General features: G+C 52.5%; 1 protein-coding gene across 2 annotated transcripts in view; it reads right to left on the reverse strand.

Moving 5' to 3' along the window:
- UNC5B (unc-5 netrin receptor B) overlaps positions 1–22338 on the reverse strand; it is an 80142-nt gene extending 57804 nt beyond the window's left edge. For both annotated transcript variants that reach the window (XM_081158633.1, XM_081158632.1), the window contains exon 1: positions 22168–22338. In XM_081158633.1, the coding sequence (XP_081014759.1) occupies positions 22168–22246 (79 nt within the window). In that variant the 5' untranslated portion in view covers positions 22247–22338. The remainder of the gene's footprint in view (positions 1–22167) is intronic.
- Positions 22339–27060: the final 4722 nt, after the last annotated feature.

Here is a 27060-nt window from a genome sequence, read left to right on the forward strand (position 1 = left end):
AGCTTTCCTCCATCCCAGGCTTGGAGACCCCTCCTCCTCTGAGCTAGAGAAAATGTGAGGTCTTTCTTCATAGGCATCCATCCTCTCTCTCTAACTGCAATTTTGTGAGCTCCTTGGGGCAGGTTCTGGGTCCCTTAGGTTATAGGCACAGAGAAGGGAATTAAAAGTAATAGGGGCTTCACTGTTCTCAGGAGGAGAAATAAGGAGCAGACCCCTCTATGGGCTATGTGAAGCTTCCACTGGCTTCCAAAGAGCTCCAGGGACCCCTGAGCCTGTGCCTTCCCACCCATCCCCCCAGAGAAGAAGCACAGCCAACTTGCTTTGCACAGAGAAACCAAGGCACGGCTAATGGTGAGAGCAGGGAGGAAACAGGAGTGACTGGTGGTTAGAATGGGGGCTCAGGAAGAGGGAGCCCAGCACCCACTAGTGAGGAGGCCACTGTCCATGAGGGTGGGGTGAGGGAGCCCTGGGCCCAGCTCCGAGGAGCTCCGAGAAACGCTTTACGACTTTCTAAGTGGGCGCTCTGCTGACAGTTTAACGGCCAGCTCCCCCCAGCCCTGGGCTTCATATTTACGAGCTGAAGGCTCAGAGGGGGAGGCTCAGGAATCCAGCCCACACCACCAGATCCTCAGCCCTCTGGCTCCGGGGCCAGGAAGCCATAAAAAATGATCTTGCATTGCTTCCCTTCCCCCAAATGGTTTTAAGGGGAGGGGGAGGGGATGGAGGTGGAGTTTGGGGGCAGGGACTTTTCCAAAGCCAGCAGAAGCAAATACATAAGAAGGGAAATGGTGGACCCCTCAGCCTCCTGATGCTCCACTGCCCAGGCTCCTGAAGCAGGAACTGCTAACAGCTGAATGTACTCATATTTATAGGGCACCTACTCTAAGCCAGGGCATCAGCTCCAACATCGGATTTCATCTTCACAATCCTGGGAAGTCTGACAAGGTTTGGGAAGGTGGTGTGTGTTGGCTCAGATACCTGCTGTTCCCTCCTCCCAGCCACCAGAGAAAGTTCTATGTCCTCATTCCACACAGGCTGCCTCCCCAGTTTACAGCTTAAGAGTATAAGGCCCAGAGAGGGAAAGAAACTTACTTAAGGTCACACAACATGTTAGGGGTAAAGCATGCATCTGAACCCAGGGTTCCCAACTCCCAGAACAGTGGGGACCAAGATGCAGACTCCTAGCCCCTGGAAGACAGGAGGGCATCTGGCCTGCCAGTGGGTAAAAGGAACAGATTCCTTCTCGATTTGAACCAGTCTCTCTGCGTGCACTGCCTTAATGTGACCAGATGCTCTCTGCAGGCAGCCCTGGCACTCTAAGGCTGCGGCTCTACGACTGTGCCAGGTCCTAAGCCCAGGTGGTGGGGAGTCACCTCTCCTTTTCAGGCTGAGGCTATGCCAGCCCTGGCCATCCACTGAAACCATCCCCAGAGCTAAAAGCTGGGCTGTGGGAGCCTTCTAGCACCCTCCCTCCCCGTCCCTAAGTGTCCTCAGCCTCTGTCTGGCCTGGGAAGGGCCAGCATCTCCCACAGGATGTGGCCGTCTGGCTGGCTGCAGCCTCGACCGCATCCCCCACTGGGCATAGTCCAGGTCCAAGGCTGAGGAACGCTGACCACGGAAGTAACCCTACTCTCTGTCCCCCTCCCAGACCCCAGTCCGAATACCCCTTCTCCCCACTGAAGTGGGTCAGTCCACCAGGGAAACCAGTCCTCAGCTCTCCGCGAAGCTGGGGCTTAGGCTATAGTGGGGGCTTAGGAAATGGCCGTCAAGCCCCCAGATGGGTGAGGGGAGCTAGCAGGATCTGGCCCACAGGGCCTCCAGTACGGTCCCCCCCTTCCCCCAGCCCTTTCTCTGTGGTCTGGACCCCTCTCTGGTGGCCCCCTAGTGAGGGGCTGTCTGCAGATAATCAGGGAACAGATTCGGAAAGAAGTAGGGAAAAAAGCACTCAGGCGCCAGACAGGATCCTTATCTTCTGGGGTGGAATGTCAGAGGCAGGAGTCCTGCAGACAGGGAGGGGAGGAGGGGACTGGCCCTGGGCGCTCTGGGGAGGGAGGGGGACAGGGTGGTCTGTTCTGGACCGGTGGAGCCTGAGGACAAATCTGGCCTGCCCAAGAGGAGGTGTAGATACCGAATCTTCCCCTCCCAGTACAGTTCTCAGGCCCCACCTGTTCAGACTGGCCCTGGGATCTCCACGAGATAGTAGGGAGGAGAGGCAGAGGTCAGTCAAGACTGGCCAAGGTCCCTGACTAGCTGTTCCTCAGCACTCTCACTGCAGAATAGGAATTACAACCCCCACTGCCTCTTGCACGGAAATACTGGGGTCCTCCCCACAGATATGGTGTGAAAACCACAAAGGGCCATGCCAAGGGAGAGTCAGCCTGGTGCTCTGAGCCTCCCATGCCAGGAGGCCTCTCGGCTGCTTCTTACACAGCTTGGGAACCCAAAGGAGGCCATGCGAGGGGCTTCACTTCTTGGGCTGGCCCTCGACTTTCAGCGAAACCCCACAACATGGCAGTGGCACCTTTCGCAGAACAAAAAGCAGATTTTCTGACAGGGCATTGTTGTTCCAGGGTGGTCTATAAACCAAGAACAGGGCCACAGAGCTTTGATCCCCCGCCTGGATTTCCCTAAGGCTGGGATTATCCCGAGCATGAGGGGTCATCTGTGTGCACAGCAAAGGCCCCTGGAGGAGGGCACTGGCAGTGGAGGTTAAGGGCACAGACCTGAGACATGGGTTCAAATCTAGACTCTGCCACTTTCTGGCTGTGTGACCCTGAGCAAGTGTCCTCCCACTATTCCCCAAACACCATTCAGGGGCTCCGTTTCCTCATCTGTAAAATGAGGGAAATGTCTTTTCACCTTAATATTCTGTGACTTTAAGCTTGACCTAACAGTTGGGTCTCTGCCCCTGAAAACTTGAACTATAACAAGAAGAGACAGGAAACACACACTCATACATACATCAAAGAAGCACCAAACTAAGAGTGACCTATGCATCCTGGAGCATTCTGGGGCCACCTATGCATACCCTGGTCCTAATTTCCTGGTGGCCCCAGCCAGAAGCAGTCAGAGTGGACAGCCTCCCGCTGGAGTTGGGCTAGTTAATCTTCCAGGGACCGGCCAGAAATGCCAGTGAGTGCTTGACAAAGAAAGACAGACTTCTGGGGATTAAAGGCATGCTCCCCTGTGCCCTCCCCCCAGTCCCATGAGGGCCAGGCTGGCCTGTCCCCCAGCTGTCATCTTCAGGGACTGGTCCTCATTAGCTGCTGTGGCAGCTGGGGGGTGGGGGGCAGGCTACAGAGCCATGAACTAAAGCTAGTCTGGGCCAGCACTAGCTTGCTCTGGGGGCTGGAGTGAGTGATGGACAGGGGACAGGGAGGGAAGGGAGCTAGGAGGGAGTGGGAGGAAGACGCACAAAGGCATGGCCAGTGGGAAGGGCCCCAGCATTTTTCGAGCTGTTATTCTGGGCAACTTTTTATTTATTTAGAGGCTGGGGATGCGGCTTAGCATCTGTCAGCTCAGTATTTATTACAAGTGCATCAGCCTTGGACCGCGGACCCTGTGATGGGCCACCACAGACCCTCTTCGCCCATATCCTCGCTGCCAGGGCCCACTTGAAAACCTGCAAGGAAGACTGAAGGGTAGCACCTTCCTAAAAGACCACCTAATCCAACTCTCTTGGTTTCCCTTTGGGGAAACTGAGGTGCACAGAGAGAAGCAGCCTTGCTCAAGGTCACAAGGCACTCTGATATTTCATCCTTGATCTCTTGGCTTTCTGGCCACCAGAACAGACAAATGCCACTGGAGTAAAAATACCCAGACCACATTTGAAAGATGTGACAGTGACCTGACCTCCAGTCCCCTGCCAGGTGCAGCAGAACCCACAGAAATCTTGGCACAAGGTCACAGCTCTGCCACAGGAGTCTTATGAGGTACTCAGATTCCCGAGCCTCAGTTTCTCCCTCTGCACAGCAAGGAAGCACATACTCACACCACAGGGCAGTTGAAAAGACTGCATGAAAAGACCCTATAACTGCAAAGTCCTGGACACCTGAAATTTGTTTAATGCTTTACATGCTTCGCAGTCTAGGCCGGGAAGAAGTAAGGCAGGATGGCCATGGGGGGAAGTGGTGTCTCTCCATGGCCACCAAACTCCGTCCTCATCACAGCCTCCAAGGCAAGGCAGGAGGCAACTAGCAGGTCAACAGCAAGAGCAAGGTCTTAACCACCTGGAGACATGGAAATGACCCAGAGCAGCACTGGGGTGCCAGTTGGCAGAGTTGGTGGTGACATCACACTCCCACCCAGCTCCAAGCTTTCCAGCAGCCGTGAGGTCAGCTTGCAGAGTGGTGGCACCTCCCCCACCAGCCATGTGCTGAGCCAAGAGGAACATGGCACTGCCAGGGCCCAGGCTGGGGCGGGCGCCAGCTCAGATTCCATGGCTTCCTCCCGCACACCCCACCTCTACCGTTGCCTCTCCCGCAGCCCCCGACTGCTTCGCAGAGCATTTCCCCCATGAACACAAGATTGCTGTTCTCATGTAACACATAAGCTGTGGTGTGAACTTCTGGTAAATGAAGATCTTATTTAGAACTGTGTGCTATCAGGGGAGGGGGAGAGACAGGTTCCAACACAGCTCAGTAGTCTTGCCAGAAAAAGGAGGCACAGGGGCTGTGCAGAGAGCCACCAGCCGTTCCTGGGAAGTCATTGGAGAGGGGCTGCAGGGCCCTAGGCAAACCTCCTAACTCATCTATGAGGGTCAAACAGGGCATCACTTTATCTGTGCAGGAGGGTAGGGAAAAGAGCTGCCCCCCCCCCCCCCCCGAGCTCTGGGTTTGCCATGTAGAAACAAGAGTGGTTTACCCTTGCAGGGCTTTCCAAGAACAGCAGACCTTTGGACCACAGAGGCCTGGAGATGACTGGGGTCCTAGGGTCTCTCTACCTTAGCAGCACAACACAACCACCTGGGTTGCTCAAAGCTCCCAACGCCAGGCCAGACCCTAAGACTGATGAAGTCAGAATCTCTGGGTGGGACTGAGGCAGATGGGGGGGATCCCACCGTTCAGATAAGGTTTAGAACTTCCGAACTTTTTAACAAGAGGTGTGCATGTGAGTCACCTGGAGCACTTTGTCAAAATGCATATGCCCAGACTTTCTAAACCAGAACCTGCAAGGATGAAGGCCAGGCATGTAGATTCTGAAAAAACTCGAGGAGGTTCTTATGTACAATCCTGATTATTCACTCACTGAGCACCCATGCATCAAGAACCCACCCTGTGCCAGGCACTGCTCTGGGCACTGGAGGATACAGTACTGAGTGAGTGATGTGGCCCTGTACTCATGGATCTGACATGCTGGTGGGGTGACAGACAATAAACTAGCAAGTACAGAAGTACGTGCACAAATAATTCCAGGTGGTAATAGGTACTAGAAGAAAAGTAAAAGAGGCATGGGGATAAGGGATGGGCTCTCAGAGGAAGGGACATCTGAGCTGAGACCAGATAACAGGAAGGAGCTGGCCACATCAGTGTAGTGGAGAGAATACTTGGTTGAGGGGAGTGTCTACTGACGTGGGAACTGTAGACTCCTACTCCTGGCAGCTGAAGAACCCACGCTCTGGTCAATCCTCTGTTTACAAGGTCCTGGCAACAGGAAATGCTGGGAAGACGTCAGTGGTGGCACAGTTGTCTCTCGGGCACTCAGGAAATTCTACAGGCTGCCGGGCTAAGGGGATTTCAGAAAATGTACAGCTCAAAGCTCTAAGAGACCTTACAGCTCACTAGTCCGACCCCCTCAGTTAACAGATGGGGAAACTGAGGCTCAGGGAGCTGCAGCGGTTTGCTTTGGTGTGGCATCTCATCTCTGAAAGGGTTCAATGGGACAATGACTCCACTATGGAGCTTGCTTGCTCTGGCTAGGCCCATTGTCCATCCTCACCCCCCTCCCCCAAATACTCTGCTGGGTGTTTGCTCTCTGTATAAACAACCTATGTGTTCCAGCCATGGGACAAGCCCCTGACACACCCAGGGAGCTTGGGTGATGGGAAAGTGGGGAGGGGAGCCATAATCTCTCTGAAGGTGGGGAGATCCTTCCTCCCACACCAGGAAGCCCATCAAAGGCCAGACAGAATGGTGCCAGATAAGGCCATGGAATTTGGAATTTAGTGGGATCTGGAATTTCCCTTCTGGGGAAGGCTGCTCCCAGCTGTCTACCCATGATGAGCATCAAGGGAAGGGTATGACACACTCTGGGGAGGGGACGGGTGACCCAGGTACGCAGGGTCAGAGGCCTGGTATGGCGGGGAGGGCAGTGGGCAGAGAGAAGGTGGGAGGCAAGCGGAGTCACTGGGTTACTCTGGGGACAGCCCACTGGAAGTGGCCACTGGCTCAAGCCCTGATTTCTGAATTTGAATGTGGAGGGGCCAGGAGGTCTGGAGGCCGGGGGTTTTGTGTTCTGGGGTCAGAAGCTTACTTACTTCCCAGACCACAGAGTCTAGAAGAGTTCCTGTTTCCCCAAACAAGTGGACACCTACCCTGACTGCTCCTCCCAATCTCCTGCTGAGTTCGCTGGAAGTAAATAAAATCTGGAGGCAAGACAGGGTGCCCTGGAAGGACGATCTAGAATAGTCTAGAATGCTTCATTTCTTAATCTTTCTCGGACACCCAAGAGCAGAGAGGAGCTGGTAAGGGTGGAAAATCTGGCAGCCACAAAGCAAGCCTGGGGATAACCTGGACAGGTCATCCTGTCTGTAAGAGGGATGTGAAAACACTTGCCCTGATGCCCTCCTGGGGCTGCTGAGATTCACATGTGAAGGCACTTTTTCAAATGAAGTGTTCCACACCTGTGAACAACAGGCGCCACCCTGCCATGTGATGCAGGAAGCCAGAAGCATGGGGCTGATTCTCAGGACCAGCTCTCACCCAAGCAAAGAGCCTATCAGTCACTCATGTGCTCCTTCATGGGGTCTGTCAGGCTGTATGTAGCTCCTGAGAAGCTCCCTCCCCTCTCAGCATTACAATTCCCTAGAAGGAGCCTTGGAAAGGAGTCCAGGGCAGTGAGACTGAGGCGCCCAAGCTCCTGGGACCTTCTGTTTAGCTAGCTCTTTTCGGCAGTTCAGGGCCCCGGGGGCTTGGGCGAGCACTCTGTGCCAGTGGGCTGTGATGGGGAGGCAGGGAGGGTGGCCCTCTTCCTGGAGAGGCCAGACCCTCAGGTGGCCCTGCCCTTCCCTCTGCAAGTTGTACAGGACCCGGTGTGCGTGTGTGTGTGTGTGGTGGCGGAGGGGGTGGGGGCAGAGGAAGACTCTGTCAGGGGTGTAATAAATGACTTATTGACTGGTAGGTAGAGTTCTTAAGGCTTGGAACGTGACCTTCTGGCAATTATGCCCTCCACCACCTTGCCCAGGGCCCCTCCTGCTCTATGCAGGCTGAAGTCCAGCTCAGCCCCTTCCCCCAGACCAGTCCAGCCTGCAGGGGCCTGAGGCCTGCAGACAAGCCCCTGCAGGGCTCCAAGGTGGCCCTGGGGCTGTTAATGATCCTCCCCATGCTCCCATGTGAACACACACCCTCTCAGACTAATGCTTAACATGGCAGAGGCCAGGGAGAAAGAGGCTGGCTGATGCTGGCTGTAATAGGCTTGTGGGAAAAGCCCAGTTCTGTCCATCAATCAACCACTCACTCTTGAGACTAGAATCACATTGGTGGGAGATCCTGCATTTTACAAAGCAGCTCCAAGTTTTTCTGTTCACACCATGCGATCACTCCACAAGTCATCACAGAGCAGTCGGCACTCACTGGGACATCCAGGGAGGTACAGAGCCAGTAAGACCTGGATTTGATCCAGGCCCTGGGGAGTGGATGCTGAGTGGGCTCCTGAGAGAAGCACTGAATCTGGAGTTGAGACTAGGATTATACCTATACTAGGCTCTGATACAAAAACTGGGAGATTAGGGTGGGTCACTTCACTGCCCCGACCCCATTTTGGTCTTCTTTAAGACCTTCCTCCCAGAGTCATTACAGGGATTAAATGAGACAATGTGTGCAAAATGGCCCGTGTGGGCATGAGAGCATGCCCAGAGTCCGAGAGAGGCCAGGGGCTCAGGGCGCCTATTATACACCTGGCATGCAGGTGGAGTATGTCGACGGGACCCTCATAAACCAAGGTGACAACAAATTAGGCAGACACCTCAGCATCTTGCACAGCTCTGTGGCTCTGTATAGAATGCAGGTGTGTGTGTGTGTGTGTGTGTGTGTGTGTGTGTGTGTGTGTGTGTGTGTGTTTGCAGGCACTGAAAAAGGAGGATCCAAGGCTTATCTGAGGCCCAAGGAGCAAGCTGCAGACCCTGTAGGTAAATAAATAACATCATATCCCACATTACGCAAAGCCCTTTGCACACCACTTCCTCTCTGAAAGGTAACGGGTGTGGGATTCATTATTCCTCATTTTACAGAAGAGGAAATCAAGTCCCAGGACCACATGGAGCCAGGAGTCACAATTCAAGCCTGGGCGGAGACAGCACTTATGGGTCCTACACAGCCTCATCTTATTAGGTGCAGCACAGGGACTGTGTCCCCCACATAGGGCTTACTGCTTGCATCTGTAAGCAGAGTGGGAAGAGGCATCTGATGAGGAAGCAGAAGGTATTCAAGAGGCCACCAAAAGACAATGAGAAGAGAGGTCCAGATCTGACCTGGTCTTACGTCTACTTCTTTCTTACATGGTAGGTAGTATCCTATAGATACTATTATGTGCTTTATGTCTTTTACTTGTCAGTATGTCTTGGGAATCTCTCCATATCAGTTCATGAAGACCTTCACAATTCTTTTTCACAGCTGCATAGTACTCCAGTGTGTAGCTACACTATAGTTTATTTAATTACTCTACCAGGGCATTCAGGTTGTTTCCAATATTTTGCAATTGCAAACAATGCTGCAATGAATCACCTTGTGCATACGTATTTTTGTATTGATAAAGGTGTATCTTAAGGGAAGATTTCTAGAAGTAAAATTGTTGGCACAAGAAATAACATATACATGCAGTTTTGTTAAGTATTGTCAAATTATCTATTATACACAGAACTGTACCAATTTCCATTTCCACCAGCAATGTCTGAAAGAGCCTATTTCCCACAGCCTCTTTGATAGAGTGTGTGGTCATTTTTATTTTTTTCCAATCTTGTAAGTGAGAAGTGGCATCTTGGAGTTGTTTTAATTGGCAGATTTCTAATTACGAGAGAGTTTTAACACTTTTTTTCATGTGTTTGAGGGTCATTATTATATTTTTGTTGTCGTTTATTTTTATTTATTTATTTTTGTTCAAAATATTACAGATGTCCCTTTTTCTCCCCAATGCATTATTATATCTTACTTTATGGATTGTCTGTTCATGTCTTTTTCCCACCTTTTTATCACATTTTGGTCCTTTGTATTTCAGAGTGCTTTATAAATTAGAGATATTAGTTCTTTGCTTGTTAACATTTTCTCCCAGTCTGTCAAATAATTTGTCTTTGGCTTTCTTTAAGGTGCTTTATTGTGTAAAAAAATAAATAAAAGAATTAATTTTTATATAATAAAAATGATCAATTTTATATTTTATTGCCTCTGGACTTTGAATTATAGGTAGACAGCTTTCCCTAACCCAGCACTAAAAAGGAATTCACCCAGGTTTCCATCTAGTGCTTACTGGTATCACTGTTTACTTTTAGGTCCCTAGTCCATTTGGAGTTTATTTTTCTGTATGGTGTGAAATACGAAGCAAATTTTATCTTTTTCCAAATGGCTACCCAGTTGTCCCAGCCCCATTTTTTAAAAAGTCCATCTTTATCCCAGTGATCCAAGATAGCACACCTTTGTGATGTACATTTCCATGCGTACTTGGGTCTGATCCTGGACTTACCCTTGCCTTTAACCAATCTGTTGTCCCATCCATGCACCAGTTCCACACTGTTTTAACTACAGAGGTGGTACAATATGTTTTAGTATCTAGCAGGGATCGTTTTACCTCTTCTTTACCCATTCTTAGGCCTCTAATTGATTTCTCTTGACTGGTCGCATGTAATTCTTCTGGCACAGTGTTGAATGGTAGAAGAGATGATGGATCTCCATGCCTTATTACAGCTCTTGGTAGAAATGGTCATTGTGTATTGTTTCTATTTTTTTTTAAAAAAGGAGAATGGAATTGGGTACCAGTGATGATAGCGACCACTCATGGAACAGTTTCTCTGTCCTCTACATATGTTGCTATCTGATTCCATCCTCAAGACAGCCATGTGAATCAGGCTTTATTATTCCCATTTTACCGATGAGGAAACTGAGACTAACAAAGGTGAGGTGGCCCGGCTAACAGATAGCAAATAATAGAGACAGGATTGGAGCTTGGGTCTCAGTAATATGTGGGCAGCGCTATTTGGCTGTTGTATATGTTGAAAATGCTTCTTATTTGGTAAGATGTTGGATGGGGAACATCTCTGTGCGAACTGGAGGGAGGGTCTACCCCTACTTCCCAGAAGCTTGAGCTGCCCTTCTGAATCCACCCCACCAAGCTCGGCAGAATTGTGTGAGGGGGCTGCTGAGCACTGCCACCGCCTACGAGATGCCCCGGAGTCTGCAAGGCAAGGCAGCAAGCAATCCTCGAGGCCCTCCCAGTCCCCTCCTAACCTCAGCCTCACTCTGTCTTGGCATTTATGTCTCAGGCTCCACACAGTAGACTTGGAGAATGAGACTGATCCAGGGTGGTGGTGGTGGGTTGCAAGGGAACAAGTGCAGAGAAGAAAAGCCTAACTCTCCACTCCCTGCTGGTCCCACCTGCCCTGTTTTCTAAGAACAGGCAGCCAGCCGAGGGATTATGTAACTTCTGGTGGGCATGGCAGATGGTGTGCTGGCTTGGACACATCAAACGCAGCACTGACACTAACCTTCCCTGACGTGGCACCCTGGCCTCCTCTGCTCTGAGGTGTGGAGCATAGAGAGGGATGGGAAGTCACCCACACTGTTGTCATCTACCTCAACACCCATGGCCAGCCAGGCCACGAGGAGATGCCAGGGCCCACACACCAGTGGGAGTTTCCAGCCAGGGAAATGGAAGCATGGGGCCCTCTCCCTCCCCCGCTCAGCAAACAGCTCTTAGGATGCACTGCATAGTCCTGGGGGTAACAGACCTTGCTCTGCCGCCTCCTTCTGCCTCCAATCAGTGGCCCCTGGGGTTTGGAGAAGTTTCCAAAGTACCTCTCTGGGTGTTTTTCCCCTTAGTCCTACCAGGCATTCAACTGCTTTAATTCCTTTTGCTGATGGGTAAACTGAGGCTCAAAGAAGGTGACTTTGCCTGTCACAGAGTTGAACTCAGAGCTGAAGCTTCCAGACACTCCTAATCCAGCACTCTTTCCAAATGCACATGACAATGCAGGCTGCGCCCCTCACTGTAAACCCAGACAGATCACCAAGTCACCCCGTGGGCCATCCTGAACCTTATGTTTCTAATATTCCCCATGTCAAGAGGGAAATAATGAAAAGAAGGATGGTGTAACCAGCGATTTGTGGATTGCCTTCCTCCCAGGTAGAAAGAAAAGGAAACTAACTGACTTTTATTGACCATTCCACATCTCGTTTGATGCCCCATTGGTGTGATCTCCCCATCAATCACTCATGGCCCCTATTTTACAAAGAGGAGATGCAGGCACAGGGAACTGCAGTTAGTGACAGAGCCAGCACTTAACTCAGTTTTCCGATTCCAGGGTGGACTCTCTTCATTTGGACAGATGGGGGGTACTGAAGCCTAGAGAGGGAAAGGGACTAGCTCTATGCCACACAGCAGTGTGCCTGGAATTACAATCCAAGTCCCCAATCCTCAGCTCAGGGCTCTTTTTGCTGTTGTCTCCTCTATGTGTGTGTATCTACAGAAGTGGAATGCACTAGCAGGAAAATGTGGGGTCAGATCAAATTTGCAGCAGGGGTTACTGTGTCCAGCAGACCCAGCTGTCTTGGGCTGCCAAGCAGGAATCCTAGATCAGCCTGTGGTAGGGCTTCTGGCAAAGACCAGCAGGTGCCCCGCTGTGGGGGTGGTAGCTGGGCCAGGCATATTGCTGCCTCAGCAAGGGCAGGGTGGGGTGGGGTGTTAATCTCTCAGGGATGCTCCCTGAATGTTAGCACTGGATGCAGGGCCAGGGAGAGCCCAGTGTCCATGTAACCCTGCAGCCCAAACTAGCCCCCTGCACCAAACTCAGCTCCTGCCAAGAAGCTGGTAGCAGTTGCTCTGGAGGGCTGAGGCCTGTGGTTAGACTGCCTAAGGGCCTTCAAATATATCCTCTCAACCCACACCTGCTCCCAGGCCTCAAGGCCAGTGTCCATGTAACAGGAATTCTCTTGAGCCACAAGAAGGAAAGGTGGAGGGAAATGATCAGTGGGCTTGGGAATCCAAGTAGGAAACATTACTGTGGTGTATGAAGGCCACCTTGCAGGTAAGTATAGAGTTTACCGGCCCACCACGTCTGCCAGTCTGCTTTCTCTACACAAAGGGGCCAAGGTTACTTGAGTGTAGTACTTGATTAATTCTTTGTGGCTCCACTGGATTTAGCGAATAAATTCTTTCCTACCTAGGGCTCTGACCACTGAAGACTTGGCTCTGACTTCCATCATGCCTGGCACATAGTAAGTGTGTGAAGACAGAAAGCAGGAGAGAAGGTGAAGGGAGAGGAAAGGCAAAGAGGAAGGCAGGCTGTCGGCAAAGCAGTGAGAACCTTCTAATCCTCTGGCTGCTCATTTGCAGTACTAAGTCCAATGCAATAGGGAATGAAGCACAGCAACCTGTTGGGGAACAAGGTCTGACCATGAGTTCCTTACCCATCTGCTCTATAGCATTCATAGAGCTGTGTGCCAGGGGCTATGCTGGGGACTAGCAGCACGCGGGTGAGCAAAATCAGACAAGTCAGACCTAGTCGCCCTACTCATCTATGTCACAGCTGCTCTCCCATCACTAGTTTCAACCCCACCCTACTTCTACCCTCTGACCCTGCCTTCCCATCCCCAGGGCCCTGGCTTGGTGATACGGAAAGGGACGGGTGAAAGGCTACCCCAAGGACATAACCCTCCACCCCAGTCACTGCTCATGCTGAGTCCCACTCTGCCCTGCTGTGTCAGAGAATGGCCAAAGCTAGGTTGGGGGAGGGTGCCAGGAATTTCCTGAATTTCTGATTCAACTTGTAAGCTCTGCATTTTCCATGGGTGCTCAAGCCCCAAGCTGGGCAGGCAGGCACCAGGCACCTCTGATCACATTACAGAGCAGTTTTCCTTCAGCTCTGTCTCCTGGCCAGTAATGCCTCCAGACACCCTCGGGGCCTCTGGGGGTTGTGATCTCAGCAGGAGACGTTCTTCCTGGACCTTGGGGATGCTTCCTGGTATCCACGAGGCCCAAGTGGGCACCAGGGACCAGGAAAAGCAGTCTCCCTCTTCCTGCTCTCTTCCTGGCTCTCCACTCAACCTGGAAGCTACCACCTGGAACTCTGTCCCCTTGTTCTCCTGCCCAGAGATGTACAAAGAGAGAAGCAGGGCCCAGCCCAACTCAGGGGTAAGCCAGACTGAAAGTAGGGTAGAGGCAGGAAGGAAGGAGGGCAATGGAAATCAATGGAAGCTACTCTGTGCCAGGTCTGCTATCTCATATCATATCACTGTCTGGTGAAGGTGGAGGGGTTGTCCCCACCTCACAGATGGGGGGGACACTGAGTTTCCGAGAAGTTGTGCCTCCTGGCCCAGACACTCAGGAAGAGGCAAATCCTTTTCATTCCAAAGTCTTGGCTCTTTCTGCTGTACTAACGAGGAAGCCTTGGCCCCAGAAGTCTTGTTTTACCAGATGATCAGATATAAGTCAGTGGCTGAGTTTGGAATTTGTCTCCTGGGTGTACATGCCAGACGTTTCCAACCCATTCCTTCACATACACAACCCCTACCAGGAACACCCTCTCTGTTTACCCCAAACTCTACTCATCCTTCAAAGGCCAAACACCATCATTCCCTCCTCCAGGAAGCCTTCCCTGACCAGCCACCCAGGCCCACAGGAGCTTTCTCTTAACAGCTTTAGCATTTTCTGTTATGTCACCCAATAATGATGATGATGAATGTTACTGAGCACTTTTGAATGTGCAAAACACTTGTATGCATGATCTCATTCATTTACACAACAGCCTGATAAGATAGGTGCTATCACTACTCCCATTTTACAAATAAAGAAACTAAAGTTCAGAGAGGATAGGCAGCTTGTTCTAGGACACACAGGCAGATGGAGGAACAGTCAAGATCTGAACCCAGGTAGTCTGACCACACAGCCTGCCTTCTAAGCACCATGACAGATCCCTCCCAGGACACACACGTTTTGTTTGGTTCATCCTCCAATGGGCTCCTCTCTGTCGAATCATCCTACACCCCTCTTGCACCCCAGCATCACAGGCCCGGCACGTGGCTCATGTTTCAAGAAGCAACACAAAGACCATCCATTCAAGGGTCAAGCCTGTGCTATGCCCACCTCTGACCCCAGAGCCCAGTACTTACTCAGACTGAATGAATGTACACGTGCGCCAAGTGGTAGGGCTGGGCTGGTGTTATAATACCCCATGTGGGGACAGGACTGCTTATTCCCCACCCCCAAGCTCAGCCACCCCCATTCCTGAGAAATGAGACAGTAAATGGTGTGGCCAGTCTGGGCTACCTGTTCCTGCTACATCCTCCAAGGGCCCCCCTGAGCCCCGGTGAGGGTGGCAGGGTGGGGGGAGCAGGTGCCTCTTCTCTCACATGTCCAGGCTGCCTCTGCTGGTGGGTCCTTCTCTGCCTCCTGGGTGCTGCTTGGTATCTGGGGCTCTGAGAGAGGAGATGCTTAAGGAGCAAGAAAAAGGGACCGAGGCCCTGGAAGGTGATTTATGGCTTCAGAGAGAGAGGAAGAGACACACACACACACACACACACACACAGGGCCGCATAATGCTCACAAGGGCATTCCAGTCGATATATTGACTTTCTGGAGGGGCCTCTGTAAACACAAGTGGTTCTGGGCCTCAGCTACCTCTCTCTTGCTGGCTGCTAGGGCCTCTTCAGATGAAAACAGACCCCCCCAAAAAAAATCCCCACAGCTCTTAAGATCATCCTCCCATCTTTCCCCCCCTCACCCCAAACTTATAGATGGAGAGACCAACCGAACCCACAGAGGTAAAGGCACTTGCCCAAGGTCACACAGCAGAAAGGCAAGAACCATCTCCCAACTCCCAGGTCAGGAGCCGCTGAGCTTCCAGGCTCTGAGCCTTCCTGCCCCACCTCACCCCACCTCCCCTGGAGGAAGATGCCACATTACAGACTTCATAGCCTCTCTCCTGAGGAGGCTGTGCCTCAGGGCTCCCTGAGCACTCACTGTGTGCAGGCACCATGCAAAGGGCTTTGTAGCACATCAGGTCATGTGATCCTCAAAACAACCCTGTGAGGACGATATTATTACCCTCATTTAGAGATGAGGAAACTGAGGCACAATGTAGTTAGGTGAGCTGCCCAAGGCCTACTGAATTGTAAGTGGCAATGCTGGGAGGCTACGTTAACCTCCTCAAAATTCCAGCTGACCATGCCATGCCCCCTCTGCACCCGAAGCTGAGAACCTGGGAGAGGCTTCAGTAATGAGGGGTCCTAGGGCTGGTGATGACAATGAGCCTTCTCTCTCTGCCTGGCTCCTGGGAGTGGCTGGGCTGCAGATTCTGTCCTTTCCTTCTTACCCACTCTTTGTCTCTAAGGGGAGCATAGCAGAAGGCAGAGAGGTATACCCCCCAAGCCCCCACCTCCAACAGAATCCCTATCAGTGTTTAAAAAGTATTTTCTGAGTTCACTCCACCTTCAAGAACCACAAAAACAGAATAAAGAATAGGAAATCTTTTCCTTTCAAGGCCCTGCTCAGGTCCCAGCCTGTAATCAGAAGTTAGCAGGTTCCCAAGGTACACCCCTTCAGTTAAGCCTGCAAGATCCAGGAGTGGAAGCATGGCCCAAGGGTGGCTCACCAAGTGTGGGTACCACCCAAGATGGTGGCCGAGCAGATGCCGATCAATTTCCCAAAAGTGGGAGTGGTCTGAGGCCAGGCACTCCTGCCTGGGTGCCCAGCTAGCTAGCCCCATCCCATCTTCTCTTCAGGATGTGCTCTTAGAAAAGGAGAGAGGCAAGGTCTGGCTCAGATCACCCCCCTCCAGGAAGCCCAAGGCTTAGAAGCCTCACTCTTTGGTGTGCTCTTCCCTGCATATGTTGCTGTTGCCCTCGCTTGGCACCTTGGACTCTCTGAATGTCATTTACCATTTTTGGAGTGAGCATCAGCAGCCCACACAGACAGGGACATCCTTGAGGGCTGGGGTCAGGGATGCTCTGGCTCTGACCTGGAACCTAGGTCAGCTTCCTAAGTGGGCACCTACCTCCTTATGGGCACCTACCCACCCGTAAGAGGGTTTGATAGACTGTAAAACAACAAGCACATTGGTGGTGCTGTCATTTCCTATAGGTCTCTCTGCTCCACATGGCACATCTTATCCTAGAGTTAAGGATGGCAGTCCTCAGTATGGGCAGAAGTCAGAAAACAGGGGAACCTTTGAGACAAGGAGGTAGGTAGTAAGGACAGTGGAGTCCTGTGTCTATGTGTGCATGTGTCCTTGTCCATTGCTTCCATGAAGAGTCCCAGCCCAGCCATGCCTGCCTGGGTTGCTCTTCATTGGGGAGGCCACTCATTCAAGTTCTGCCTGTTACCCAGCAAATCCTAGACTTCACTCTTGGAGGGCGGAAGCATGAGCCCTGGCAATGCTCTGGGCTCTAGGTAAGCTGGGAATTGACTGCAGCAGACCCCAGGACTCAGATCCCTGTCCTCCTGGGGGCAGTTAGTTGCCCAAGCTGCTAGGCTGGTTTTAGGGCCAATCTACCACCAATCTTCCTCCCTATGGAGCAGCAAAACACATGCTTACCCAGGCCTATCCCATCTGCCCTCAGCCGGAAAGCTGACCTCTGCCCTTCCAATTCTAGAACCTGGCATTGGAACCAAATCCAGCTCACAGCCCAGAGCACAGGGCAAAATGAGGTCTGATTAGTGCTGAAGGGGCAAACTGCCTGGGTCCCATCTCCAAGAGGCATTCCCCACAATGGAAAACAATGGGTGGAGCTTCCCCAGACTGGTGGTGACTCACTGTCCCCTCACTACACACACCACAGCCGTGTCCAAGTGCACACTGCACACACCCCACACACCCAAACACACACACCCAACCATCTACATCACATACTTGTATACAAAACACAACCTCCTCAATCAACACACACATCCATTCCTCCCGCACTCATCACTTCCACACACAGTGAATGCCCCAGCGCAACACCACACCTACCCACACCCCCCACTGCACACTCCCACCTCCACCCACCTCCTTAATACATATTCTCACCTCCCCCTCCACTCCTTAATAGGCACTCTCACACCCACAGCCTGCCTTCCTTGAGAAATGAGCCACGCAGTGGTGGGGAAGTTGTGAGGCGCTGGGGGCAGCCTGTTCTGGGAGGCGAGAAAGAGGGAGGCTCAGTGCGAGAAAGAGGGAGGCTCAGTGCGCTCACCCCTTTGGTGGTGGTGAGAGCTCCCAGGGCTCCAGCCAACAGATTTAGCTCAGCAAGGGAGGGGGGAGGGGGAAGAAGGGGGTGTAGGAGAGGAAGGAAAAGGAGAATCCCGCGGTGCCAAGGTGTGTGGCCTGTGCGCGGGCAATGGATGAGCGGCGAGATGCTAATCAGGCCTCTAAGTCAGAGGGTAAATTTGGGAACTCCCAGCGACCTCGTGTTTTTGGCTAGAAGGAAGAGGAAACAAAGGGGGTAAGAGGATGGGGGGACAGTAGGGAGGTGGCTGATTTATACCTGCACTTCAGCAAACGTTTTCAACTGCCATTAGCATCTCCCAAACGGAGGATCAGAGATAAAGGGGCACATCGGGGACCTGTGGATTGACCTCATTGGTGCTTGTTCGCCCTGTGGGGGGCAGGGGAGGGGTACAGTGGCTGGGGAGGTGCTGGAACAGAGTTTGAATCCAGTGTGCCCTTAACTAACTGGTGAGGAGCCAGGCCAGCTACAGGATGCCAGACTTCTCCCAAAAAGTCCAGGAGGTCACCTGACTCCCTCAGGCTCTCGCTCACCGAAATGTGCAGGTCAGGTAGAAATTCCCCAGGCTCCCAGGGGCATCTGTCTGAGTGCAGGCCCCAAGGGAGCAGGAGGTAGCACCCCAGCCCCAACTTCAAAAGGGTGGAGTGCAGAGTGCATGGATTCCCTCCAGAAACTGCCCTTCCTTGTATTATTCCAATTATGGAATTTTAAATTTTCCTTTTAAAAAATCCCAAATAACAGAAAAGCACAAAGCGCGCTTGTTTGGTTTCATTTTGCCTTCACAGCTTTAATGACCCTCTTTGTGGAAGCCATTTAGGAAACTGGTGAGGAGGAGGCAGCCAGGAGGGGGGCCAGCCCCGGCCTCTGCTGTCCTCTTCCTGCTCTCCTCTCTGGGCCAGCCGGCCCCGGCAGCAGTTTCTCTTTACGCCCCAGCCCCAGGCCCAGTGGACAAGGTCCGAGTCCCAACCTACGACCCACCTCTCCTCCCTTTCCTACAGGCCTTGGTGGATTCCAAGGTGTCTCCTTGCTACCCCAGCCCCAGCACGGAGGTTGAAAGAACATATGTTTAGCCAGCAGGCTCTGGGGGAGGCTCCAGGATGGGCCATTCAGAATCACCAACCTTGCTCTTTCAGCACTGGGAATGGAAGGGGGTGGGGGCAGACCTCATTTTAGGCCTAACAGCTAGGGACAAGGTCAAAGTACCCTTAGTTCAGGAGAAACTACAAGGTGGGGTAGGGGGGGAAATGGGCCCAAGGGAGCTTGCGTTGGATTTATCTTACCTGGGGCAGGTTGGGGCAATTGCTGAGAAGACAGGTGCTGCGGGAAGAGGGGTGTAGCTATCTTTGGGCACTTGCCTGGTCTCAGGGCCTCCCCTCTAACCTTTGGTCCTGCCTATTCCACCTCTCCAGGGTCCATGCTCCCAAATCCCCTCTTTCTCCTATCCTGCTACAAGTCCCTCTAAAGCAGCTAAACCAACATTCTCTTAGGTGGTAACTGGATTTCAGAATCTCAATCTCAGGCCCCGATGGCTGGTCTGCTGCCCAGGTAGAATGAAGGAACGAGAAGGACTAGACTGAAGTTTGAGAGAGCTGAGTTCCAATACCAGCTCTATCCTTGAGCACCAGTGTAACCCTGGGCGAGTCAGGACCTGTCCCAAAGCTTCAGCAGTTAAATAAGTGGCTTAGAAAAAGGGAAACTGTTTTGTCCTACAGAATTCCCAGTTTGGGGGTGGGAAGAGAAAGGAGGAGAGAGATTACATCCGAAATTCCTCCCCTGCAATGGTACTTTCACTGTAATGAGAAACCTCCTAAGACATTCTTGGCTTTCCATTTGTTTAAGTGAGATGGGTGTTTGCTATTAGTGCAGAGAGAGCCAAGGACAACCAACACACACACACACAAACACACACAGCAGAAGTACTAGGAAAACTCTGATTTTAATTGCACCTTAAAAAGAAGTGTTATCATGACACCTCAGTTCCTTCTCAACCATCCCAGCCAGAGGCCAAGGAAAGGCTCATTAAAAAGCTCCAGGAAAGGCTGAGGGGTGGGGGCGGGAGCAGACTCCCAGAGCCAGCCCAGCTTTGAAGTGGCTCTCCTGGTCAGTCACTTGCTGACATCTTTCTAAGGGTCTGGGGTTTTACCGTTCCAGGTTTGATTTCTGCACCATCAAACCTCATGCCTTAAAAAACATTCTCATATTCACTGGGGATGGGGGAAAGGAGGTGTGCCTTCTGTGGGGACAGCCTTCTCTGCTTCAGCTTGATCTCAGACTCAGGGTAGAGAAATGGGTGCCACCAGGAAGAGTCCAGAGTGGCCTGAATCAACCTGGCTACTGGACAGGAGCCCTGCATACAAGTCTACGATGTGGATCTGTAGGCAAGTGAAGGCAACATTTGAAGAAAGCCAACACTCTGGCCTTGGTTTTCCTCATCAGTGAAAAAGGACGCATGAGGGATTCACTGGGAAGACCCAAAGAACATTTTGAAAGATGCTCCCTGCCTGTGGCATTAGGGTTGTGGAGAAGGAAGGGACACATTCTCCCTCCTGAAGGCAGGTTTCTAAGGGCTGCACATTCTGGGCAAAGGGAAGGCTGCAGGCCAACCCTACCAGCTGGCCCCTCTCCAGGCTGGTGGGCAGGCAGCCCCTGCCGTGCTAAGTAATGAGCACAATTCCAACACCGGTTCTGCTAGCTAGTGAGAAATCAAACCCCAGTATTAGAGGACATTTCTGACTGGGCACCATTCGTACCCAAATCCATCAAAGCCCTGGGCTTGGGGTTTCTTCTAGGGAAGGTGGGGGCTGGATGCTTTGTTAAGCAAGAAAGGCAGTACACCCCCAGCCTCCCTGCTGAGACTACTCTGTAGCTCCAGAGAACTCTAGGCCAGTCAGTCTTGTCTTTCTCCTGCCTCCCCGAAACTCCCACCCCCAGCAACCTCAGTATTTATTCCTACTCCCATTGCCCTGCTGCCACAAAAACAGCTTCCCAACCCTGCCCATGTGCCATTTACAGAGGCTTCACCCTACCATTCAATCACCCCCCTCAAACACCCTCAAACCAGAAACCAACACCCCAGTCCAGCACCTCCCACATCCAACTGTACTCTTTGTAACAAGGTTGGTCATTCAGCAGCCTGCCCCCCACCCCCATCATTACCTTCCAACTTCAAAACACTGCTTTAAATACCAGAGTCTGCCCAAATCATAATTAACTTGGATCAAATGATTGTGTCGTAACTTTACGACACAGGGCTGAAAAAAAAAGTGTTGGGGGGGAGGTGGTGACTAAAAACCAAGCCCTTACTCCTGGGCCGTGGGAATCATTAATTCCAAAGTGAGGAATTAATTCCAAAGTGAGGAATCTCTTTATTGGTGGGGGCGGATGTCAACATCCAAGCGGAAGGTGGAGGAGGGAGGGCTTCGTCATCCCATCCACTTTATACACCACTTTTCCTGACCCATTCTCAGCCTCAACTCAGAGGACACGGTGCAGGATGCCCCCCTACCCACTCCCACCCTGCCCCAGGAGCCGAGACAACCAGTGGCAGAGGCCAGCCCCCTGCTTGGGTTCCTGCACCACAGAGGTTGCTTCCCGAGTGTCGGCTCGCTCCCCGGGAAGACGCAGCCCAGTCGGGGACGCCGGGCCCAGCTACTGAGGAGCAATACTTGTACTCATCCGTGGCAGGGGGTGCGAGGGGGAATAGGAGCTTTATTTTAGAAGTTCACCAACCCTCTAAAGGCATATTGCTGGATCCAGAGTAGGAGCTGTACCGAGGCGAGCGCACCTAGTCTGCTCCCCGGGCAGGGAGAATGTCAATGACCCATTTAAAAGGAAACTCGCAGGATCATTACGTACTCGCGCCCCCCCCCCCCCGCCCGCCCCAGCCCCAATACACACACACAGACACAAAACACCAACACCCAGAAAAAAAACATCCTTCCAGACCTGTGGTTCTCACGATCTCGGGGAAAGCTGTACGTGCAGGATTCAGCCCTACCCCCTTCTATAGCCAAAGCCCTTCAAGCCCGCCTCTTCGGCTCGCGGAGCGGATCCGAGCTTCCCGTGCTCCACAGGCGCCGCAGGTCCCTCTCCCTCCCTCTCGCCAGGGCGAGCCGGGACCGGGCTAGGAAGTTGCCGGGGAAAGCAGGCGAGCGCACACCTGGCCCATGCAGCGATTTTTCCTGAGGCGGCGGCACCTCCAGGCACGCAGAGAGCCTGGGGTCCCTTGGAGACCGGTCCTCGCGGAGGCGCAGACCCCCACTCGGACACCCGTTCCAAATAAAAGACGCGATCCCTTCCAGGTGTAAGCGAGGCTTCCGGCTTACTTTGAACCCCGTGGCCTGCGCCCCTCCACCCCCACCCAAGGAGGTGGCTGAGCCACCGCCCACTTCGGTGGGGCAAAGAAATCTACCTTCTAACTTGGGCGCCCTAGCCACTTCCACTGTGCGCACCTACGCGGCGACCAACCACCTCAACTTCGGAGCAGAGTGAGCAGCAAGGGTGCCCTCGCCCCCCGCCCTCATACCCGATCGCTCCTTACCTGCTAGGCTCAGCCTCAGGTCCCAACAGAGCAGCAGCGCCAGCAGCAGCGCGCCCCGCGCTCCGCTCTGGGCCCACATGCTCCCGTGGCCCGGCTCGGGCGCCTCTCCCCCGGGGCTCTCTCCCTGGCCCCAGCCTCGCCGCCGCCGTCTCCGCCGCCGCCGCCGCCTCCACGCCGTCCTCCCCGGCGCCCGGCCGCGCCAGCCCGTGCCCTCCGTGGGGGCAGCGGCAGCCACGCTGCACAGAGGGCCGCCTGGTGCTCGGAGTTCGAGGGGTGCTGAGAGCCCGCTTTCGAGCCAGGCTCCGGCGCGCCCCTCTCTGCGCTCCTCAGGCTCCCGGGCTCCGAGCGCTCCGCGGGCTCCCGCCCCCTGGCTCCGAAGTTGTGCGACCGAAGGTACGAGCGCTCAGCCGCTCTCGCAGCGGCCGGCGCCGCGCCGTCCGAGCCCCCGTGTGGTGAGCCTCTGCGCTTCGCAGCTGCCGGCGGCTCCGGCGCCCTCACGGGTCCCCGCCGCCTGCCACAATGCCAAGCGCAGCAGCTCGCTTACCCCAGTGAGTCCGCGAGTGGAGGGGTGCCCTGCTCCGCGGGGCGGGGCCTGGGCGGGAGTAGGCGGAGCCTGCGGGGGGCCGCTGACGGGGGGGAACGGACGGCCACCTGGGCCCCAGCCTCCGCAGTGCTGGGGGACCTTCAGGGGGGACCTCGCGAGACGCTGTGCTCGGGGCGTTGGAAAACCCGGCAGCTGGATCATAGCTGGAAGCGGAGTCAGCTTAATTTTCTTTTCCAAAAACTAAGGAAAAGTACCCATGTGCTTTCCTTTGGCTAGGTTATGTCAGCTTTCTTCTCTGAACTCAGGACTCTCACTTTTAGTTTTCTGGTGTGTATTAAACTATGCCTTCCACATGTAGGGGTCTTTCCAAAACAGCTTTATAAATGAGAAAATCTCTAACACTCGAGTTCTGGTTAAGCTGGGCTTACAGCTATGTGAACATGGGCACAGATTTGGGTTACCCTGGTTGGCCCCACTTGTCTATATGATTTTAGGCAGAACTGTTAACCAGACCTCCAAATCTTCCCCTGCACTCAGGTCCTAGGATGCTAAAAACCCAGCCCCCTGAGTGGCAGTGGGGCAGAAGGGAGAGAGCCATTGGCTCAGTATAAACTTGGTCTCTGCCCCTTACCTGCTGTGTGACCTTGAACAAGTTATTTAACCATTTTGATGCTCCTTTTATCACTATCTGTAAAATGGAGAATAATGATAATAGCTATTTCATAAGGGAATGTAGAATAGAATGAAAAAATATGTATGGAAACTGCAGCACAAATGTCAGTAATCTCCCCAAGCTCCCTCCCAGCTAGTCTGATTCCTGGGGGAAAGTGGGCACAATGGGGCGAGGTGGAGTTTGGGGATGGGTGTCTTGAGATTGACACCCAGAGACAACAGAAAGGGTGGGTCAACAGAGACCTTCTAGGTACCAGGCATAGGGTTAAGCACTTTATATGCATTATCTCAGTAAATCCTCACAACTCGCTGAGCTAAGTACATTTGTATCTCCATTTTACAGGTGAAGGAACTGAGGCACAGAGGTATAAATTTATTTGCCCAAGAACACACATCTTTGAGTGAGTGAGTGAGTGAGTGAAAGGGGCAGGAGAGATGGGATTGAAAAGATACCCTCTGAGCAGGTGAACCCCCACTCCCACGCCTCTTCTGGGGCTGGATTAGGCTGTGAGAAGGGGCTGGAAGCCAGCAGGACTGCCTCTTCCACCTAGCCCTGATCTGTTCATTACTTGGGATTTTTCCAGAGCTGGGGTCTAGAATCACTCTTCAAATACAGATGCAGTGGGCTGCTTCAGGAAGGGGTGAAGGAAATCAGAGAGCGGTCCTGCCAGGCCCAGGAGGCAGTAGAGGGTGTGCTGGAATAGGGCCCAGGGTGTTTCCTAGGTTGAAGGAGAAAGGATTTGGGGCCAGATCTGCAAGCTGGAAGGGAACTTTGTGGGGGCAGAGAAGGAGCAAGGGCTTGCCCTAGCTGTTTCCCCAAAGGAGAGCTAAAGGCAGGACTTCCCAGTACCCCTCCCAAAGGTGGGGGTCTGGAGCATTTAGGGGAGGGTGTATGTAACCAGTCCACCTCCCCAGTCTCCTACAGCTGGTCACCCAGGGTCAGGAGAGTGGATACGCGTAAGTGGGACTCCCTAGGAAAGAACTTTGCCCAACTGAGAAAGGTCCCTATGGGCAAAGGTAGGTGGGTTATCTTTAGCTTGGCCCAGGACAGTCCAGGCAAGGGCAGTGGACGAGAGTCAATAGCTCATTGTACCCAGCCAGCTCCACCTATCCACATAGCTACAAGCACCGTTATACACACAACCCCTAGACACAGTTACAGGGCACAACTGGCTGATATATACCTACAAAGGTATACACAACTAAACATACAACAAAGACTCACAGTGCAAAATGACTCTCCCAGAAACATCAATGTACAAACAGGTACCCAACTGCAAAGACAACCACATACCTAAAACACAGGACTCCCTTCCCTCCTCTCTCCCCTCTCCCCTCTTCCCCCTCTCCCTCTCTCCTCCTCCCTTTCTCTTCTCCCCCTCCCTCTTGATCAGAAGGCCAGTAGGATATTGGAGAATTTTCAAAAAAGTTCCAGCCCTGTTCAGGCAGTAATTGCACCGTCCAGGCCTCTAGTTCAAGTGTCAGGTTTCATGACTTTGTTTCATTTCTGCCTGGAGAGATGGGGGATGGGGGAAGGGGGGAGGCAAGCAAAAGGAGAGTGGTCTTTTTCCCCTCTCCTGTGGGTCCTTGCCCCACTTCCCTCCCCAGCCTAAAAACTCTTTCAGTTCTTAAAATATGCCCATGGGAGGTCCTGGACCCTGTTTTTCCTCCAGGACTCCAGCATCAGGATGGGGGACTTACCATACTGGGGATCCCTCCATAACTCCCCTGTACCTCCTCCCATTCCATGCCATTCAAGTGTCTGGGAGAATCCCCTTCCCCAGCCACCTGCAGCCAAGCAACCTACTGAAGATGAGATTACTCTGCAGCCTGGGCATCTCCTGGATCCAGTGAGAGGGCTTTAGAGGGAATCAGGGTGCCCTGAGACCACACCTTTCTCTGGGATGGGTGAAGAATAGACAAGGCCCAAGTCTGGGATGACATTGGAGTAGATGGTTTAAGACTTATACCAGGGTGTTCCCAAACCCAGAGCCATTGGACTCACAGCAAAACCGCCCTGCTGTGAGTTAAGAAAGAGGATGAGGCAGTGAGCTGCTTGGAAGCAGAAGTCCCCCCCCCCCCATGTCTTGCCATTGTATAAGCAGCACCTAAGACAGTGTCCTGCACATAGTAGGCATACATTGGTATTGGTTGAATGGGTACATCAATGAACCTGGGGAGGGAGGGGTTACTGGTCAAAAGGCCTGCAGCCTTGCCAAGTGAGCCCTACAAGGAGCCTCCCACTTCCCCTTCATTTCCTGGGCGACTGGGGGGCCTGAAGTTGGAGGTGGGGCAGACTTTGTGCAATATAGCTGCTTTGAAATCAGTCTCAGAGCCACTTTTGACTCTTAGTGGGGACTGCAAATGCTTCCACGAGCTCCTTCATTTCTCTCAAACCAGAAGAGTGTGGGGGAGCCAGAGTTTTGGAATCCAGAGCTGATGGATGGATGACTAGACCTGGGGCTGCTCTTACTTGCTGGGAAACCTTGGGCTGGCTGCTGAGCCTTTCCAAGCATCAGTTTCCTCAGTCGTAAAATGAGAACAGTAACTAGCTCATAGGATTAAAAAGAATATACAGAAATCCCCTACTTTGGCCGAATACAAACTACCAACAAAGATTTAAAGGCAGTTGAAGGGTTCCTTGCAGGCGCTGCTGGCGGCTTTGGGTGGTGCCTCCCTCTGCGGCCGGTACCCATGTGCTCAAGGGTGCCACTAGGCGGCGCGCTGCAGCTCACACCTTCTCCTTGGCGGCTTAGGCCTCTATTCTGAGGCTGTGGGTCCCGGAAGGAAAAGAGACGATTGGGTTTGCAGGGTCTTGGGTGGGCAGGTTTGGGGATGAGTTCACATTCGGCACCCCCCGCCCCACACACCATCCAGTCCAGAATGGACTGCAAACTCCTGGAGCCTGGGAATGGGGGCATGTAAGGTGAAGTCCTTGATGTTCTACCACCTCTTTGTAATAATATTATTTTAGCTAATGCTGAGTGCTTATTTACCCGGTACTGTCCTGATCTTTTATATGCTGACAACAACCTTATGAGATAAGTACAGTTATTACTTTCATGTATCAGATGAGGAAATTGAGGCACGGAGAGGTAATTTGCCCAAGGTCACATACAACTAGTAAATGACACAGTGGAGATTCAAATGCAGACAGACCCGATCTCAAGCTTGTACTCTTATTTTAAATTGAGGCAAAATGTACATAACATAAAATCTACCATTTTAACTATTTTAAAGTATACAATTCAGTGTTTTTTTGTGTTTGTTTTTTAATCCTCACCTGAGGATATTTTTTCCATTGCTTTTCAGAGAGTGGAAAAGGGGGTGGAGAGAGAGAGAGAGAGACAGAAACATCAATTGGTTGGTTGCCTGCCCCTGGGGCAGTGTACATGCCCTTGGCCAGAAGAAGCCAGGACCCTTCAGTGGGCCGCCCAACTCTAACCCTTGAGCCAAACTGGCTAGGTCTACAATGCAGGGTTTTTTAGTGTGTTCACCGTGTTGTGCAACCATCACTACAATCAAATTGGATAACATTTCATCACCCCAAAAAAGAAACCCCATTCTCCCCTCCCCCAGCCCCTGGCAACCAAGAATCTATGTGGTGTCTCTAGGTATTTGCCTATTCTGGGAATTTCATATAAATGGAATCATACACTGGCCTGGGTCATCAAGCT

This window comes from Miniopterus schreibersii, assembly GCF_964146895.1.
Source record: "Miniopterus schreibersii genome assembly, chromosome: 14".
NCBI classification, from domain to species: Eukaryota; Metazoa; Chordata; class Mammalia; order Chiroptera; family Miniopteridae; genus Miniopterus; species Miniopterus schreibersii.